At 34.0% G+C, this 20,969-nt stretch overlaps 3 protein-coding genes across 6 annotated transcripts in view; 2 read left to right on the forward strand and 1 right to left on the reverse strand.

Moving 5' to 3' along the window:
- Positions 1-3,131, forward strand: part of LOC131670225 (acetylcholine receptor subunit alpha-type acr-16-like) — a 70,799-nt gene extending 67,668 nt beyond the window's left edge. For 3 of the 4 annotated variants that reach the window (XM_058945650.1, XM_058945651.1, XM_058945653.1), the window contains one exon: positions 2,639-3,131. In XM_058945650.1, coding sequence (XP_058801633.1) covers positions 2,639-2,806 — 168 coding nt within the window. In that variant the 3' untranslated portion in view covers positions 2,807-3,131. The remainder of the gene's footprint in view (positions 1-2,638) is intronic. The other variant, XM_058945652.1, reaches the window with a different exon arrangement.
- Positions 1-20,969, reverse strand: part of LOC131670224 (multiple PDZ domain protein-like) — a 209,321-nt gene that overhangs the window by 116,460 nt on the left and 71,892 nt on the right. The gene's annotated exons all lie outside the window — the stretch shown is intronic.
- Positions 15,761-20,969, forward strand: part of LOC131670228 (zwei Ig domain protein zig-8-like) — a 216,703-nt gene continuing 211,494 nt past the window's right edge. Inside the window, exons 1-2 of the mRNA XM_058945657.1 lie at positions 15,761-15,865; positions 15,951-16,310. Coding sequence (XP_058801640.1) covers positions 16,217-16,310 — 94 coding nt within the window. The 5' untranslated portion in view covers positions 15,761-15,865; positions 15,951-16,216. The remainder of the gene's footprint in view (positions 15,866-15,950; positions 16,311-20,969) is intronic.

A 20,969-nucleotide genomic window follows, 5' to 3' on the forward strand; every position in this document is an offset into this window, starting at 1 on the left:
CGGAAAAATCATCATTTATTACTAAATTAAAAAGATATTTCCAAATAGACGGCTTAGTAAAAAGATTATTAATAAGTGAGTTTAATATAAGGAATAAAAAATAAAAGTTACGGATTCTCTAGATAAAATATTGCTGTAACAAGAAAAACTTTTCTAAAAATGAAGTTTCCTAAAGATATTCAAGTAATATTTATAAAGTTCATCACGATTTGTGTGTTAAGTGGAAATTACTGACAAAGAAATATATAGTGATAATTAATAATCGTACTCAAATATGAAAAAATTCCGGAAACTCACAGTTCACAAAGACGTGGGATTTATAGCGGGAAAATTTATGACCGTTAACCAGGCCACTTTTCTGCATATACTTTCTTCTTTTCATAAAACTTGCATGTGAGTAAATTCGGAATAATCCCTGATTTAAATTGTTAAAAAGATCTTCCAGTTAGATAAGTCGACGTTTTCTTCGTCAAATTTATGGCATTTCACGCGCTGAGAACTTGGATAAATGTTGCGGAAAATATTGTGCTTGAAGCAAGATGTATTCAACCGTTCTGACGTGAAATATCGCCAACTTTATATCATCTTGTTTGATATGCAAAAAAATAAATAAATAAAATACAAAAAATTAAAATGATTTTTGGATTTCTTTTTTATTCTGAATACATTTGTCGAAAAGTTTTTTTGCACAAAGTCTTTTTGTTTTCTTTAGTTCTATAATCACATTTATCATGAAAATTGTGTACAATTTGTGCTTTTTCAGAAGCATCTAATACAATTGTAATGCATTCAAAGTACTTAACACATTTATAATGCTAAAATGTGTTACATCTTCTTATTTCAAAAATAAATTATTCAAAAGCTTCGTTGCGGAGTAAATCCGACGTTTACATAATTAGGCGTCAATTGTTGATTTGCAGTATATGTTTGCTAAATACATTAATTATTAAAATATGATCTGAAACTATTCAACAACAAGTAATTGTATGATCTAGTTTATTTCGATCTCAATATTTTACACGAAGTAACATCTTCGTAAGTTCATTTTGGAGTAAGAATTAATTTCATTCGATTGAAAGTACGTTTAGACACATCAATTGGTATTCACATTCGGTTTTAGCTTCACGTTTACAAACTAAGAAAAAAGAATGTTTTTGATAGAATCAATGAAAATAAAAAGAATAAGTTTATGGCACATAATATTCTAAATATTATTTTTTCAAGACAATAAAAGAAGTTTTCATTGTTAACGTCAAGTACAACATTAAGACAGTAAAAATTACATTGAAAGCAGATAGTTATGACGTTTTTCAGATTTCATCTTGCACTTCTAAACTAACATACAGTCGAAAAAAGTTCTCCAATCTACTGTGTGTATACAAAATGTAACAGCTGTTGAAAAATAGTGCAAACAACGTGATATTTTTGTTTATCTATATTAGTTTCGGCCGTAAAGATGTAGTATGGGAAGTAGATATGATGGAAAACGAGGCATGCAGAGAATAGCTAGGCTCGAATGCGGCCCTAGAAGCTCAGCGGATTCGAGGTTTTTTGAGTGTATTTGACTTGGCGAATGCGAGGCTAATAATCCTGCACAAACATTCGCAAGGCGATTGCCGCTCTCTCGGCCGCGCGTGCTCCATCATTTTCCACGAGTAAGCGGGAAACAGAGAGCAAAGTTTTCCGTTTGCGTTGCACTCGTGTTTTGCGTTAGCCGATGACTGCTCTAGCTCGAGCGTGGAAATCGTCGAGAAAGGAAAAACTGTTGGCCTAGTTAAATCCGTGAATTTGAGCACGAGGAATCGGCAAATCATCGTGAAATTCAATCGGCGTAAGCCGAGATAAGGCAAGTTTTCGGGAGCTTTCATTTTGCTGCAGATTCCCAACGTTTACCCTGCAGATTAGGATCGCATGCATGCGTGCTCGCGAACGACAACACTCGAGTTTAGATTTCTGATTGCTTTTCGTTTGATATGTAATTTGTCGTAATATCCTTTTGGATCGAATCCAATTAATCAGGTAGCGAAATCTATGAGATATTGCTCTTGGACTCTCTCCAGCAATGCAATTTACACATTGTATATCTTTGCCTGAAAATAGTATTCGTTTTTTAATCAGTGGAATTCTATTGCGCGCTCTCGCGGGCGGTGCTCCAAAAAAACTAGAACACTGTTCGAATCAAATAGCCTTTTGTCAACTGATACACGGCTCTCATTCTCTCTCACTCTATACATGCTGCAACAAAATAGTCTGGTTAATCTTCACAGTCGCGTATACTTTATGAATATGTTGGCTGCTTTTATTTTTCCAACGATATGGCGTATAGCACGATAAGTCGATTGATTTTATCCGTTCATTCATCTTTTTTCTCGCGAAATATGCTGTTTAGTCGCTCTCCCTTTTTTCTATTTGTTCGACTCTGTGGTCTCAAATTTCAAAATGGATAAAGCTTTCTATTTTCGTGTAAAAAATTTTGCGTTGGAAATCTTTCGAAACTCTTCGATCCTCGTCAATTAATAAAACTTCTTTGATCATATAAAAGCGAATATGCTGCAAAGAATATACTTTTAAAAATTAAATATAAATTAAGTTGAGTGCGATGGGGTAAGATGTTAGAGCCACTGATTTATGTTTGCAGATAATCACGGATCAACTGAAAGACAACGAGATTCAAACGGGGATTACTAACGATTGGAAATTTGCAGCGATGGTGATTGACAGAATGTGCCTAATCATTTTTACTCTGTTCACGATAATCGCCACCATCACCGTCCTCTTTTCGGCGCCACACATCATTGTCACGTGATTATCGAGCTCCTCACGCATCCGAAGGAGACGAAGGCGTAGCCGCAGAAAGTGCATCGAGGTCGCTTTCCGGCTATGCTGTGGGCGCCATCGTTATTGCTGCTACTGCTGCTCAGCTAGAACAAGAGCCAAACTAATGTCGCTTTTTGTTACACCTCAACCGTACGCTTTGGGTTTTTCACGGCTGCTCGCCCAGCCACGCGTAGCGTTTTAGCGCTAATAATGAGAAATATTATTAAAGATGACATGCATACAATAGTGAAATAGAAAGACAACAGGACAGAGAGAGAGGGGGGGGGGCGAAAGAGAGGGAGGGAGAGAGAGAGAGAAAAGCGGGAAAACTAAAAACAAAAGAACAATGTGTGTTTACGGAGCAAGTTCGCTAGGAAGAAGAGGAAGAGAGAAACTCAGCCCAAACACGACGACGACGACGATGACTATGACTACGACGGCGACGAGGACGACTACGATGAAGAGCAATGCTATCAGTGCTAAACGTGAAAACAAAGCAATACACGAACGAGCATGAGAATGACGAACTTTGTTCCAGACTCATCCCTGTGTTGCGAGACAAACGAGTAAACGTCTAACTCTATGATTTTATCTCTCACTGTATTCAAAGTTTTCGAAATGTAATATCACACCTACATGCGACGACGCCTTAGCGATTCGAGAAAGATAACAATGCGAAATTCATATTCGACAATTACCGCGCGTTATTTCGTATCCCACTACTCGATACATATAGATACTCAATCAAGCGCGACGCTTAGTTCCCGAGCGTCGATTAACTATATATTCAGACGAGCCTTTACCAACAATCCGGATCTTTCAATCAGACTAACGATTTTAATGCGTTCACTTTATAGACAAATAAAATCAAAGGATAATCGTGCATTTAAAATAGAAGTACGGATAATGCCTTTTGGCCATTACCTAGATCAACGTTTAAAAACAAAGAAACAAAAGTGAAATAAATCAATACTGAGGAAAATTACGCGCGATACATTGATAGTTATGAACAATTTACGATTTACGTAAAATTAAAAAAAAACCAGCAAAACGAAAAGAAAAAGTACAAAAATAAAATCGAAAAAAAAAAATTATGTCACTCGAGCTGAAAGAAGAAGCATTAAAGCGCACACATGAATTATGTAAAATTTCTCGAATAACACAAAATATGAACTGCCAAGGTGATTCAAATATGCCAGTGAATTTTATTAATCCGTACACGATTAAATATCATTAGTATATTCATATAAACAATGTGAGAAGAGCGTTGCCGAAATGGTGATTGCAGCGTGCACAAGACGAGTGTTGATGGCGAGTAAGATGAGATAATGATCGTCAATGAGCGAATAAGAGAGATCGGGATTCATATTACGAAGCAGACAATTTCACTGATAATAATGATAATGACATCACCCGTTAAATACTATAAATAATTTACAATCCGGAAAATATTACACATATACAGGTTTCCTATAAACATAGAGCGTATTATGAATCTCGTTACTCACTTCGAGCATAGGCGTAAAACGAGTATCCGTCTTTTATAGACGACATTTTTATGGTCAAACGTAACAAATCTTCCAAAAGTTTTTCGAATACTGTTAATAACGAATTAATAATCATTAATATAGATGATTTATTAAAATTTGCAATAGATATCTCATTACGAGCAGGTTTATGTATCCTTGTTATATGTTTTTTTATATATTATCATCACTTGTTCATCGTTGAGGAATAATTAAAATAATATACTATATCTCATGTAATCACGTTGATTTTCTATACATTTATGCATATATTCATTAACCATTGTATACAACGCGGTGCATTGTTGAACGCTTTACAAGAATCAGTACGAGATAATTACTTTCGCATAACATCACACGCATGTATAAAGATCCATATTGCGCATCAATTCGACTCTTCTTCTTCCTCTTCCTCTTCACGACTACAGTCCATTTAAGAAAAAAATGGAATAGATAATTCCTAAAGTTTGAAGTAAAACGAAATGACGTGGGTATAGCAAGCAAAAATAAAATAATTAACAAAAAAAAAAACAGAAAAAAAGACAGGGACATTATGAGTTTCCAATATGTTTTGGCAATCCACGCTATTATCAGATTGCGATTCAAGGAGTTAAGCAAAAAAACATCAAATAAAATAAGAATGTAGCTTTTATCGATTGTTTAGTGAAAAAAATATAAAAGTAATGTTGCGGATCTGTGTCAAGTGTGCGCGCATGTATATAATTTTGCTTTATAGAACATTCCTGTTTTAAAAAGAAAAATTTATTGGATTTATCTATCGGTTGTAAGTACATTACAAAGGTTATGTTACCTATTTGAATCTTCTATTATAACCGTTAAATTATCTAAGTGTATTCTAAAATAAGTAAAATTTTATAAACTTAAAAGAATCAAAATCTATATATGTTAAGAAGCTTTTTTAAAATTTAAATGTAATGCTATGGATAACTTGAAAATCATTCCGGAAATGAGGCTTGTCGTGTCGCAAATTTAGACAAAAGTTTCACTAATGAGTGATTTTTAAGTTATTTTGTCGATTTTGCGTAACAAGCTGACGCATAAAGAAATTTTCAACTTATTTAACAATAACGAGAGACTTTTTGTGGCGCGCGCTTGCGTGACTTCAACGATTTGCAACACGCGACAACCAATCACGTTAATTCTTAAATAAGTATTAAAGTTGCGAGCTAATTAAAGTGAAGAAAAAAAATGTTGTTAATAATGTTAAAAGGATAAATGAAAAATAACTATGATAAATATTAAATAAAAATATTATTAATTCATGATAAATGAGAAAATAATTAAATAAAAAACGAGTAGTTGAAGTACAGTGTGACAAAGAAAAAAAAGTGAATTCCGATCTCAAAAGCGAATAGAAACTTTGTGAAAAGACAGACTCAAAAAGGATGATGATGATTATTATTATTATTATGAATAATATTTAAACAAAAATGTACTACAGAATTAAGAAAATAATGTTTAAGCAGTGAGGTGAGAGAAAGATGAGAGTTGGAAAAAAGTTGCCTAGCTAGGTTTACGATTTCCAAGCGAATTTTTCAAATTTTTTCAATGAAGAAAGCCATGTAGTCACTCCAAAATTATTGGAAAAGCATTCGTAAAAAATCTTTCTTCGAACTTTTTACTTCAAATATTTTACAAGTAAATCAACGTCTAAGAATTTTAGCCAGCTCTTCCCTTTGCTGTCTACATTTTTAACGGTAAATTAACCATTTTTGTACAGTCAGTTGTCGAGAAACATTTTTTAAGCATCTTCAAATTTGCAATGACTTATAGTTTTTTCACTGATTTGGGAAAGGGAATATAAAAAGCAGATATAAATTATACTTATTAAATAGATAAATACATTAATACACGGACGCAAACACGTTGTTAATATGCGATAAATAATAAGTATTGATCAATTATTTAAATGAGCAAGCGGAGATATTTGGCTTTTTGCATAATGCAAGTGTCTTAAATTCATTTTATTTAATAATATATGTTTGTTTAGTACAATTCGATAATTACGATAGGTACCTGACTCTTCATTAAAAATTTATTCACGATCATTTTCAAATTTCTAAAAAGATAATGGATCTAGTTGTGCTTGCAAGCGTTATTCGGTCCACAATAAGCGCGAATGTGTCTTTCCTGATTTTTTACGCTACAACTCAACGAAAATGACGAATAAATCGATTCGTTCGACAAAATAATACGTCATTGAGAAGAAAAAAAAAACAATCGTATGCTCCGTATTGCCCTTTATTATCAACTTAGTGATGGTATTCCCTAGCGAAAACAAAACATAAAGTCAAGCTAACCTCTCTTTTGAAGAAGGCTTATAAAGTTTTATTTAAAGAAGACGAAACTATTAAACATGTACCGCTAAACATAATCTATACATATTTAAACTATTGAACGCTAAACTCGTACTCGTATAAATACTAAACTAAACTAACGCAGTAATAAAAATAATTACTAAATGATATGAAATTTATCTAAGAATGCGTGCAGAACTTTAATAAAACAAAAACATTGCGTAAGAAGCGGCGAAAAAAATTTCGATTGGAACGAAGTGAAATTGAATGTCATTTGGAAATTACTTTCAGTGATTATTTAAATAGAACCGCTTTGTTACTTGTTCAAAAAAGGAAGAATGTTTACATTTTTCAAACGTATTTCTATTCAATAATTAATTCACGTATATTTTTACAAAAAAAGACAGAAAAAAATTGCGTTTAGTAGAATTTTGCTCAAAATCATGTGCAATTAAAATACAAAATCATTGAAAGAGCAAAGTTGTACTCAAAGCGGCAAAAAGTAACGACGCGATTTATTAAGTGATCGCTGGAAGTACGTATACACGCATTGAAAAATGTAGGTACTTGACGAGATAAAATGGGTTAGAACATTATGGAAGAAATTGTAATTAACAAACAAGTAATAATCGAATTAGTCATGTAGTTGATTGATAAAGTGAGCATACGGAGGAAAGACGAGACAGAGAGAATGCTGGAGTAGAGAAAGAAAAAAGAGATTAGCATACAGCAGAAATATAAGTATTTACAAGAATACACTCAGTCTTTTTCTGACAAGTGATCGATTACTGAAACATTGCGTTTGAGAAAATGCAAACAAATATAGCGTGAGTCGAATTTGTTGTAAAAAGTAGTGTAAATTTCGATAGTTTGAAAAGGATGTGTCGATGTTTTTTTAATGTATCATTTTTCAAAGTAGATTATATAGCGAAACAAGCCTAAGAGAATTTTTTATGATATGCGTTCTTAAGTCGATTTCATAATTTTTCGAGTAACAAGTAAAAACCGAAGTTGCTTAAGCTAATTTCGAAAGCGATGTTGATATCAAGTCGTAATCATGGTTAGTTGCATTTACATATAATCACGAGTTTGCAATGTTGATGATAAAATACCGAGGGCAGAAAAATGGTTTAGAACAGTTAATTAAAGCACATTCTCACTCTATTTCTCTGTCTCCTAAACTCGATAAAAATGTGCGTTCAGCCCACGTGCAATATCTCCGAAACCTACCTACGATAAATCGAGATGGAAACAAACCGAAAGAGAAAGTTTCAAGAATAAATAGAATTATATGGTGACGTTGGATTCTGCTGTACATGAAACAAATATATAATAAACAATAAACTCTTCCGAAACTTTTATTCCCTAAAGAAAATACAGAAAAATTAGCAACACACATACGGACGACGAAATATCGAGCGTCGTATCGGCAGATTGCGTCAATTCATCGTCAAAATAGATATTGTATACATTGATGATAGTAGTGTTAGCGTGTATGTATAAAGTAGAAATGATAATTTTTTCAACTATGCAACTCATCATCATAAGAAAGGAAAAGAAAAACAAACAAAATGTGAAGAAGAAAACATAAAATATAAATATATAAATATTCATGTAGCGCCGACATTTGATTTCTACTGTTAGGTATTATGACGTTGAGTTGAGTTAATAATTCACCACTGTCTGTCCCTTAGTTTTTGTACATTGTTTGCCGACGCTGTTTGAAGAAGACGACGGCGATTTTCGTCGACTGCGAGCCACGATCTCACTTGACTTTTAAATGACGATGAAAATAATAAATAAAAAACATAAATAAAAAATCGTAGCGCCTCGATGAACAGCCTAGTTTAATAATAGTAAATTCATATTGAAGGAAAGAACAATTAAAAAGAACGTTTGTTATATTTCTACGCTGGGCTCTTATTCGAGGCATTATCATATAATAAACGCGTGTTGATTGATATACGAGAATGATGATCCCTGTTATAACTGGTGAGAACACAATCGCCGCATTGTAATATTATTATTATTATTATATTATTATTATTAAACAATTATTACGTTATTATGAAATTGTTGAAATAAACGGAACGACAAAATATAAGTCTTATTTTTGAATTTTTAGTTATTATATTGTTTTGAAGAAAGTTTGATCTATGAATTTGTTGGTCTATGAACCCAAAAAAAAGATTGGAAACATTAAATTAGTTCATTCACTTTAGAAAAATATCATATAAGAGAATAATAAAAATTAGAACATATTTTTTAAGAATTTATTTTGATAGTTACTACATAGAATGGACCAACTAAATTGCTTATCATTTGCGTATACTAACAGCGCATTTTGAACTTATTAATTTCTCAATTTATATGAAAGTTTCGTGTTACGATCGATTAGATGAAAACGAAATGGGTCAGAGCATTTTAATTGGAAACCAGCGAAACTACTACCATCTATTTTGTATTAGAGGGAGCTGTATAAGCATTAGCGTATCACTTAAGCTCTGCCAATCGATATCATCATCGTGAAGAATTGTTTAATATTTTTTTGTTTAGTTCAAGTTTGCTGAAATTTCCATTTTCTTTAGAGTCAAATAATATTCCAAATAACTATTTTTTTTACTACGATTGGTCATATAAAAACAAAACCTTCTGTAGATGTCTGACCATGCGTTGACATTACTACTTTCTGAATTTATCTCAGCTACCGACATTCGGTAACGGTAAAAAAAAGTTTTTTATTATATTTGCATGAACATGATTATTCGACTTAATTTATTCGTTTATGTTGAGCTTCTTGAAATTTTTTTAACATGTATTGCATATATGTAGTACAACAAATTTTTAGATTTATGTGCCAACTTTATTCGTTAGGTGGCGTGATAGTACATTGATCAAAATGCGTTTTTAGAAGTAAATCATACTTGTGCAACCAACAATACCACTGTATTAAAAAAAGTTGATCAAATTAAAAATATTCCCACTAAATCTGTCACTAAATACTTCGTAATCACCTAGAGTTTTATATTACTCAGATATTTGCAGAACATTTGAAAGGTTAAAAATACTTAGCAAAACTTGATATGTCCTTAAGAGTGTAAAATCGTGAAGAAAACTGAAAGGAAGAGGGACGCGAAAAAGAAAAATGTAAATAAAATATCCAAAGTATATAAAGCAGCGAAACTTTCGTAAAAGCGGAAAGGTCTTCGCTTCGTATACAGTTTACTCTCTGTATATTAACGAACCGTTTAACTTTTTCTTCGGGCAAGCGAGCGAGGCAAGAGAGTAAGCTGAAAAAATTGAGTTGCAGGAAAATAACGCCGATGAGCTAATAAAGAGAGGAGTGCGAGAAACGAACTGAAGAAAAAAAATGAGTGGTAGGAGGAACAGAAAATACGCGATAGTCTTTGAGCTAATTACTTCGGGCGCTCTTTTAATTATTGCCAGCTCAAGCGACGACACGGCTTTGTCGTTTAAAACTTTGTTATTATCGTAAAGCCGCTTCATGTCTGTCTATTTCTCTCTCCCTCTCTCTCTCTCTCTCTCTCTCTCTCTCTCTCTCTCTCTCTCTCTCTCCTTCACACACCTACCTTTATCGCCAAGATTTTGCTTTGATAACTGATTTCTTTTTCCCATTTTTTTGTTAATTACATCAAGGCTTTATTTACTAGCGTGGATTATATCATCACAGCCAATGTGATCGAAAAAAAGAGTCTTTGCTATTGCCTATTTCAAATACGGCAGATCACCAGTGGGAATTGATAAGATTACGTTATATGACGAGGTAAGTAAATCTAAGAGAATTCCGCATTAAAAAAAGACATAGACCTTATCAAATATTTAGATGCTCAAAGTTATTTAGAATACTTTCAAAAAATATAATTATTATCAATTCTGAAATAGTTCCAAAGGTTCAATTTACTAGATCTTTACTTGGATAACAGGACAATGACATTAAAGAGTTATTATTAGGTGGTTATTATCTGTTTAATGGAAATTTTTTGTGATGTTATTAAAAATATATATTTGTCAAATTAAAATATGTTTTTTAACGTATCTCTCTCCTTTTATGAAAAGAGCGGAGCTGCAATTAATTTCTTGCTCTTAGTTTATTGTATCCATGAACATATCTAATTTATTATTTTAATGGAATAATCAAAAATATGAAAATATTATTAAAATTCCTTGTATCAATTATTTTCGTTCGATTCGTTAAATCAATTTATCGAACGCGCGGTATATTTATTAAGTAAAGCGTGAGTCGAAAATATAAAATAAATGTCTGCATAAAAAGATTGAATTTCTCCAGTGGTCAGCATTATTCATGGCAAACAAGACGGCGACATTGACGCTTCGTTTATCCTTTATTTGGTATTTATATGGTTACACATTGGGTGTGTCACATTATTCGCCTCGATGACTACTGCATTTATGAGTAAACACAAGTTTTCTTTTGCTCCAGCTGCGTAGCGCGTTGTATAACATTTACGTGACAGAGCTGACGATTTACTCGGATAGTATATTTATATATACGCGAAGCGTAGCGCCACGCCTGCCGTCGCTCCGCGTCAAATTTTTTTTTCCTCGTATGGATGAGCTTGATGTATGTATGTATACCTACAGACATATTGGCAATTTGCGAAGTTGCTATGCTGATTACATATTTGCAGCGAGTATATGAGGGAGAGAGAAACAGAGAGAGCGCGCACGTACTCGTAAGCTTCCGACGAGCTGAAAATTTACGAGTGAAAAAGTTAATTGGTTTTTCGAAAGGTCACTTGTTATTTGTCATACTGTAATGCGTAATTGAATGATGATGAGGAGTTTATCGATAAAATGTTAACTATACGTAGCTGCGCTACGTTTCACGACGACATTTTATCGATTCAAAAACTCTCCTTGATAAAGCGCTCCCTATCAGTTGGAAAAAGCAAACTAGCTATCTAACGAGAACGGAGCACGAAATGCGAGTTTAGCGTGAATGTATATATATTTGTTACGGGAAGTTAAATATGTACGTACAGATGAAGCCGTATGAAAAAGTTGAAAAAGTTGGAATAGGAAGTAGGGTAGTGATCGAGCGCGAGAGTAAGTTCGGCTACTCGCACTTGGTATAATTTCACGGCGTGCAAGTAGGTCAAGTCTGGCCATTAGCGAAGTTTTATTAGCGAGTACCAAATAGTTCAATGGCCGGTCAACAATCATTATCAAGATGCTGGAGGAAGAAACATAATTGAATTGGATGAAATGATCCCCGACAATTTGAAATTTGAATAGCGAGCGGTGCGTATGCATATTTCGTCGTCGTCGTCGTCGCATTGCCGTTGCCTAGTTCGACGTCTTGGCTTTCTGAGAGAAAGTTTAATTCGATGAAACTTCATTCTTCATTGAACGAGTTGTGTACTATACCATCCCTCTCACTCCCTCTCTTTCAGTCAGAAAACGAGCGTGTCACATACACATCTCCAAAGGGAGCCTTAATTTGCCTTGAGAAATCTCGTTTGCCCGCCAACTTTTAGAATAATAAACTTCCAACTTTTCTATTCCCAAGTTTTTTTCTTTGGGCTGTCTTTGTCAGTGATTCACATAATATTCAAATTGAAATACTTTATACTGTAAGAATGGCATTCTTAATAAAGCAAACTTTATTCTGTCTCTCTCTCTATTTATCTATTTCGTTTGCTGCTTTGATTAGGAGATCGGCATTGCAAATTAAAGGTAAAATAGCTGAAAAGCTCAACATAGACCAAACTTGATAATTTCAGTTTTATTGAATTAAAATACAGTTTGTGAGCTGATTTTATTCCAACAATTACTTTGTATTATCATTGCTTATGTAATTTGTTATTACTTCACGTGCAAGACATTCAAAACATTCTTTGATTACTTGATTATTTCTATCAACCATATCACTTTATTTTATTCTTATGGCTAATATAGCTATTATGTTGCTAAATTTAAAAAAATTGAAAAAGTACTAGTTTTAATATTATTTTTTGATTTTAAATGCCACGTAAACTGTGTTATTTGTACGTCGCATTTAAAGCTAAATCAATTACAAAGTTTAAAGTATATAAAGTCCAATCAAAGAACATACGCTACAACGTACGTCCGCTCTACTTTTATCATTGTTTGGAATATTGTTATACGAAAACCACTAGACCTATTGTTAAAAAAACCATTGTAAAATACAATGAACAGTGACTTTCATGCAAACTAGATATATTCATATAGAAATTGAAGTTATAGTCTATAAATGGTACAAATCCAATTTGACCTCTATAAAAAAGCTTCTATGTCAGGATTTCTACTTAATCTAAAATTCATATCAGCCAATGTATGATGTAATGGTTCGATATGTAAATCACTTACACAAACAAGTTTACATCGTTTACACGCATGGTTTTCATCGAAGAATTAGTTTTCTTGTGCGCTACCAACGAAACGTTTTAACCATATGCTTATCATAAAATGGTTATCGTAAAAAAGGATTTGTTGAAAAACTCAAAGTTTATAAACAAATTTCAGCAAGTGTCAAGTTGATTACATAACTTATGTAAGTTTACTTACAAACTTATTAACTAACGTACATAAAACATACAGAATTTAGTAAACTAAATTTTCTCTTACTTTAAAATTTTATTAATAAATGAGCGACGGAATTGTCACAGGAAAATTCCAGAAGAAACATTTTGTTTGTGCAGTTTTTCGAACTTTAATTTTGCCACGTGCATGGTAAACATTAGCATAAAATGCAGGTTTTTCAAACACGACGAATAGGATTAGCGAGAGAAAAAAAATAGAAGAGAGAAACATCGGAAAAGTAGAGCAGAAAGAAAGGACATCCCTATTCACAAGCTACGAAGATACAAGTATTCCAACCTTGGAAACAGAAAGCAAGAAAAAGGGAGTTACGAGAAGAGAAATAGGATGATGTAAGAAGAAGAGAAACTATAGCAATAGCTCATGAAGAATGTCAGCGAGAGAGGAAGAGAGAGAGCAAGGAGAGCCCTCATCAATTGCAGTCGGAACGTCGCAATAAAAATTCCAGCAGCGGCATTAGCACATTGCCTCGGCAGGCAAGAAGTTTCCAAATAAGCGCGCTCGTTTGCCCCAGCGAAACAAGATCATTGGGTACACGCAGCAGAGCTGGCACGCAGCGATAATTGTCGCTGCCATTGTTCCTTGGAAAATGCGCGCCAACCGCGCGTGAATGCTCCTCTCTGCCGCAAGAGCGGAATGCGTGCACGGGCTATTGGAGCTACAGCAACCGGAGGAAGGGAGAACACGTAGATAATGCCTACGAAAATACGAAGAGAGAGGGAGAGAGACAGAGACAGAGACAGAGACCTAATGCCGAAGAATACAAATTCAGCTGCGAGTACAAAAGAGATCCATGTACTTCTGACACCGTTCAGTTGTAGTTTTAGCAGGCTCTCTTAATCGGTGATCGACGAAAGCTCCACTTTTTACTTGAATATAATATTAATTCATTGTCCACCTTATTATTCAACTTCCGTTTTAACGAGAAACATTTTTAAGTAAATGTAAAAAGGTATGAATATTTCTGGCGTTTTCTCTTTATTGACATTTTATTTCTAATATTCAACATAAATATACAGTTGAATGAATGAAAAAACTGAATGTTTACGTTTTAATAATGGCTTTACGATATTATCCATCTCGATTACCTGAGATGTGTGATTAAAAAAACGTCAATCAGAGTTTATGTTTCTAACTCTTTTATTTTACCATCCCATGGAGTATCTGAAACATAAAAAACGAGTCCATTACAGAGAATACTTGAAATTTGCTTTTTCCGTTCATTGACGAGCTTAAATTAATTTAAAAAAATAATTCTTTAAAATTATTTTTAAATTGGATAAATTTCAAATTTTTTAAATTTGGTAAAACATAAAAAATCATAGTACTAATTAAGGTGAGTATACAGATCTCGTTAACGAAATTGCAATATTGATACGTTTAAGCAAAATTTATGTTTTCAAAGCTCGGCAAGGGTCGAAATTTGGAACAAGATATGGTTTTGAATATATTCTGACCTGTAGTATTCGAATTTGAGTTCAAATTTTTACTAGTTTTATTTTTATTTTTTCTTCTATAAGTTTCTATGAACCAAAAAGCGTGCCATATGCACATATGGCAATAGGTTGAATTATTTTTTGATAAAATACACTTCGCGGAACAATGAAATATTAGGGCTTACATTTTGAACTACCGATGAGTATGCTACTTGAACATTTGAGAAAATGATGCTAAACTGTGGTGTTTTTATTTAATGAAATGAGTCACATAATTCTACAAACCAAAATCAAAATGCAATTTTTCTCTATTCTAATTGAAGATTCACAAAGTTTGAAAGCATACGACCGTTAGAAGTTTAAACTAGCCTTAGAGTTGACAGCAAGCAAATATATCTTTGCTATTCCAAATGAATGCATCAAAATTAATGGCGAAAACCCTAAATTATTGAATTTTAAGTTGCAAATAATTAAAATACATAATCCATGTTGAAGCTAGATGTGATAGATTGGCATTTCATAATTAATTTGTCAGTACCGGATTTGAAAGGTTTATGGCCCAAAATAGAAATAAATGTCATAAGATGATAAAAGATCAGGACTATAAACATCCATTACGATGATATGATTGTTGTCATACATGCATTAATACCGAGAAATCCAGAAGCTCAGTTTCCAAATGGATTAAAATTTGGAACTAACGAGTTCGCTCGAGAAAGCTTTCGCGCTCCTTTAGAAAACGAGCAAACCTCATATAGATGTTAACTTTACCTACCAATCAGCACAAATAACCACAAGTATACTCGTAAGGCAGCATCACTTAGTTGAAAACTTGGTGCGCAATCGGCACTCTTGGTGCTTTCGGCTCGTAACAGCTCAAGGAGTGAGAGATGGGGAGGGGAATAGCGCGCATGAATGAAGCGGGCTTCGGCTGGAGCGAGAATCAAGCAAGAGAGGAGATGTGCGCAAGCTCGGTAGGTTAGCGAACGCGCGCGCACTCAGCAGCCGCTGTGCGAGGGTGGTTGCAGAGCCGCAGTGTCACTTCGCGCCGTGCCGAGTTACAGTTCGCTCCTCTTTTCGTGTACGCGCTACTCTCTCTCGCCCTCACACTCGTCCACCTTTTCGATTGTCAGGCCTCCAGCGGCTATCACTCGAGCATGTATGCGTGTGTAATATCAACGGAACCATATATCATTGATAACTAGATTGGTCAGTGATAGTGACAAGTTTGTTTCATTTTATTCATTTAGATGGGTAAAAGCAGTGCAGCAAAATGTCAAAACAGTGAAGTGTGATCTGTGCACGTTAAGAGATCAGTGAACCTTAAAATCGTAGAGAAAGTTCAGCGATCTCTCGCTCTCCCAGTTCTCGCTCGGCATAGTCTTTTGAATTGCCTTAAGGCTCCTAGCTGCCACGTTTAGTGCGATATGCTCGGCAACTGGGCGCAACGGCGCCGTCATCGTCATCATCGCCGGCGGCGCAGTTCCTCGCCTCGTTAATCTTCCGCTCGCGGATTATGATAACAGCTGACCGAAGCTTCCCCTATATATTCGCTATGATGCTGCTTGTACTGCTGTTGCTGTCGCTTCTCGATAGGAGCTTGGCTCAAGGTGAGTTGTCAACTCAAAGTGCATAAAGCCTTGTATAAGCCCCAACCTATTTGCCTCTAGCTTTGTCTTTCACTCTATTTACTTGAAAATCAAGTTCCGAAACGGCGTCAAAGCGAGAATGCTCCGAATGCGCTTTGATTTCAGTTGAGCGGGTACGCAGAGCTATTTACTGCACTATAAACATATTGAGTTTCTATTGAAATTCACGAGTCTGCAGCGTCATTCTACACGCAATTGACTTGCGAGCGTTTCGTGGTCGGATTACACGTGAATCTTGGAATTTAAATTGCTGCCAAGTAAACGATTTTCCGGGCTCTCTGTAAGATAACTAGAAGTTGGTATGTACGCAAACAAGGAGTATCTTGCTTCGTAAACACTTAAGGCAATATTGGTGCTTTTGCTTTACAACAGTGTGCTCAACATGTTGACCTAATTCGAACCTCAGCCCACCGTCGGTCAGCTTCGTATGCATGCAGGCCATTTTCGAACGACTCTTAAGAAAATTGAGTTTCTACTGTGATATCATCGATGATAATTATTTGAATAAAAACACGATCAATAACATTATACTCTATGTAACTTGTCCTTGTAATGCAATTATCACCGACGTGGGAGAGGGGAGGCAATTAGCTTATCATTCACCAACAATTTATCGTTCTTTATATTCACGAGTGAGTGGTCGTTATAACAAACTGTTAAATCGCTAGAAATGTAATGTACGGCGTGGCAGCAAAAATAAGAACAAAAGCCGAGCGAAAATATACAGGGATGAAGCTAGGTGAATTTCTTTTGCCTTTACCCGAAAGAGAGGAAAATAGAGGAAGAGAGGTAAAGCAAATTCATGTTTAATGAAAAATTAACCATTCTATCGATACTCTAGAATCAACCAAGCTTTATTATACACATATACTAACGATTGCGACCGGCGAAAGAGAGAGAAAATAAGTGGCAGTAATTTGGAATTAATTAGTCCTCTTGGAATGCCACGTCCATCATTCTTGGTACGCCATTGTCCCCGTGGAACTACATGCTAAATACTTCGTGCTACAGAGAAAAGAAAAAAATAGAAATACCAGAAGGCTCTGAAGAAATTTACGGGTTATTAGGGTGGTTTCAATCGAAGTTATAAGAACACGGATAGTTTGCTGCTTATGCTCTACACGCGGTATATAAATGAACAAACTTTTTTGATTAATTCGCTGATGTTATTAATATTTTTACAATTTATAGTTAAGTTTTCAATGTTAAACGATGCTTTTTCGCCGTCATGCTGAATTATGCTCTTCCGCTTCAATTTACTTACAAAGTCAAGTTTCAGTTATCTTTAGTTTGCGTTGAGCGTTATACGCAAATTTGATTTACGTGATACGGCTTCTTTTAGTTATATTACAAACGATACGTCATTTATCAACAAAGATAACGCTGTAAGAATCTCTGTGGTCTTGTCGAAAGTATAAAATAACAATTTTAAGCAAAGTCAAACGCAATTTTATTCACGTTCTGTTTTATAAAATTTGCTTTGTAAACATGAGACTCGTCTGAATTCTTTGTAAATTGATGTATTCGGAAAATATACCTTCTATACTTAAAATCTATTTATTTAAAATAATAATTCAAATTGAAAATTTTTGTGTTTCTAATGTCAATTATCAATGTTCATGCACTACGGTCGTCGGATATTCAGTCAGCTATTGGTTTGTCGAAACTGTATGCATACTTTTGTTTAATTAAGGAAAATTCATTACTAAGAATATTCGTTCGATTATTCATATACACAATTTCAATTAAAATCAATACCAAAACATGCATCTGGAATTAAGTCGGTCGCGAACAAACCGAAAACAATACAAACAGAAAAAATCTACCTATCATGCAAATCCAGACGAAATCGAAACGATAAGAATCACTTTGTTTTTGAAGAGCGAAAAACAAAGCGGCACGAAGGATAAAGGTAAAAAACAGAAGCCGCAGAGAGAGAAAAAGAGGTATGAATGAAAAAAAAAAAAAAAAAAAAAGAACGAGCTTGACCTCGCGTTTTTCCACGATAGTCAAAGCACTCCATTAGCCGTGTCGCCATTATTTTCGTGCTCTCTCCCTCTTTCTCTGTTATCCTGTAAAGCGTTTTTTTCGTCCTGGCAATCGACGATTTATCCTCGGCCCGCCCAGAGCTTTCGAGAGCCATTATGAATTCATCATCGGCACGCGTGCGCCGGCGTTATAGAGAGACTCCACACCCCGGCAGTGCTCTACTTCAAAGCAGAATTGACGCTGCGGAAGATACATCGACGCTGCCTGTAATTACTGGCAATAGGCTGCGCTCCGTAAAACGAAAAAAGAAAAGAAAATTAAGAAAGAGAGCGCTCGTTGAAATTAAACATTTCCACGAGTAAACATAGGAAAACTTGAAAGGTTTCTCGCATGAGGGGTTTGTAAGACGTGTAGGTAATGAACTGTGTAAACGCCGAGGCTAGAGTATACATTTTTTCACTCTCTGACGAGATTTTAATTGACTTGTTTTCTTTTGGGCCTATTTGCTTAGTCAAATGAACAATATTAGTTATACTATTTCTAATACAAACTAAGCAATAAAAAATTATTTCTTTTATAAATAGTTTTGGAAATACACTTTTTAATTCTATACACAGTATTACAATTACAGCAATACACTTATATTATAATAATTAATTTCTTCTGAAAACCTTTATAATTGACATTAAGTGTAATTTATTTGAATGATTTGTTTATGGTTCGACAATACTTATTGTTAGAATGCTTTATATAATAATTTCAAACGCATTACGAAATGTACATTGGCTTGCCCGTTATAATGCAATCAAAGGACAACTGTATATGCATAACGTGAATTTGCATACGTATTGTGTAACATTTATTTTCACAACAAAAAAGGTATTTTTCATTCTATTTTCATACTAAAAGTTAATTCACGCCATACTGCAGAACTTAAAATTCCATTTTAATTATCTCAATACTTTCATATAAACCTTAACGGCACATAAGTCTGATCGCTTAGCTTAATCACGGTAGTTTAAACACATTGCAAAGGTCTGGTTCAGAGGGCGATTACTAATACTACTACTAGTACAAGTGCTCTGGTAATCAGAAGCTCAAACAACTCCGTTATTGACCCATATAATGCATGCGAAATTTTATGCCTATACTAAATACGTGCAAATGAAGTTTAATTGTGTGACGACATACAATGAAATTATTTCCACAGGTTGATGCCAACAGCACGTTATTTTCACTTTTTAAAATTCATTATAAATTATTAAATGTTTCTGAGGGCAAATTTAATGTAGCTAAAAGTCATAATTTATTAAAATTGGAGCATTATTAGAATCTTTCAAGATTAACTTTGAGTTTTCTGTAAAATTGAATAAAAAATTCATAAATGAAAATGATCGTCAACGCGGTAAAAGAGTTACGTTTAACTAAAAAGAAAAAATTTATTATTATTGTAATTCATAATAAAAATTAAACCGAAAAGTTGAAATAATAGTAACAAAAATAGGGGTTTTTAAATTATGACATGTAAAATAATGTGTATTCAAGTAAAATCATCAAATAACAATTTTTTGAAATATTATTAGTTTGAAGTGAGTTGGACAGTCTATCTAAAATCTTGTAGAAATATTGATTAATACATAAGCTATATTTACTACAAATTTTGAGCAAAATTGGCAATATAAATGATTTCTCAAAGGACTATTCTTAAGCGGCTTGAATTTGCGGCAAAAAATGGTGAGTACAACGAACCCCAGCATAAAAATATAGTACGAATATCTGTCTAATTTTTTGGTAAATAATTGTGTAATTGTAACTAAGCCATATCATAATATTTCTAGTAATAAGTAAATGTGTTTATTGTTTATTCTAATATAATAATGCGTTTAATCATTGATAATGTAATATTATCTCTTGCCTCGTAAGCGATAAAATAAAGTGATCATTTTATAAAAACAAGTAACAATTTTATAAAATGTATAAATTGTAGAAAGCTATAAAAATTTGGAATATAGTATTCATTCACTGTTTATATTAAATGATAATAATAGATAATAATGCAGTTCTTATGACGTTAATGCGCGCAATAATGCCGATAAATTTAATTCACACCATAAGGCAAAGACTGTGATATATCTGTCGAGTAGAGAAAGTCAACGGGTTTGTTTTTTATGACTTCTTACAGAGTAATAATCGGGTAATCCGTGTTAAACGAATGGATATTATATTTAACGAGTGTAATTGTCGTGATGCATGGCAAAATGGAAAAAAGACAGTGGCATAGTCGCAGGCTAGAGCAGAGAAAGACATGCCTCAGTCATATACTTAGTTGGTGTTTACATTGCTATGCGTAATCCTATTAGACTCGCTTTCCCACGGCCAAAATGCTCGGAGATTTGTATTAATTACGGAGGCTGCTTTTCTACTGGACTCTCGTTCTCTTTCACTCTGCCCTCGCAGAAGAGTAGATATATTTCCTTCGTGGTTTCTTTTTTTGCCGAGTAAAGTCTACTGCCTCGTTATCAAGTTGCCGGATGGTTCTTGTAGTCGGTTTTTTGCTGCAGCTTTATTGGTCCTCGAAGCTGAAGTACTGTTGTTAAAGCTTCCTTTTTCGTATCGCATACATGTTTTGCT

Source organism: Phymastichus coffea, unplaced genomic scaffold (assembly GCF_024137745.1).
Source record: "Phymastichus coffea isolate CEN01 unplaced genomic scaffold, Cenicafe_Pcof_1.1 PCOF00104, whole genome shotgun sequence".
NCBI lineage: Eukaryota > Metazoa > Arthropoda > Insecta > Hymenoptera > Eulophidae > Phymastichus > Phymastichus coffea.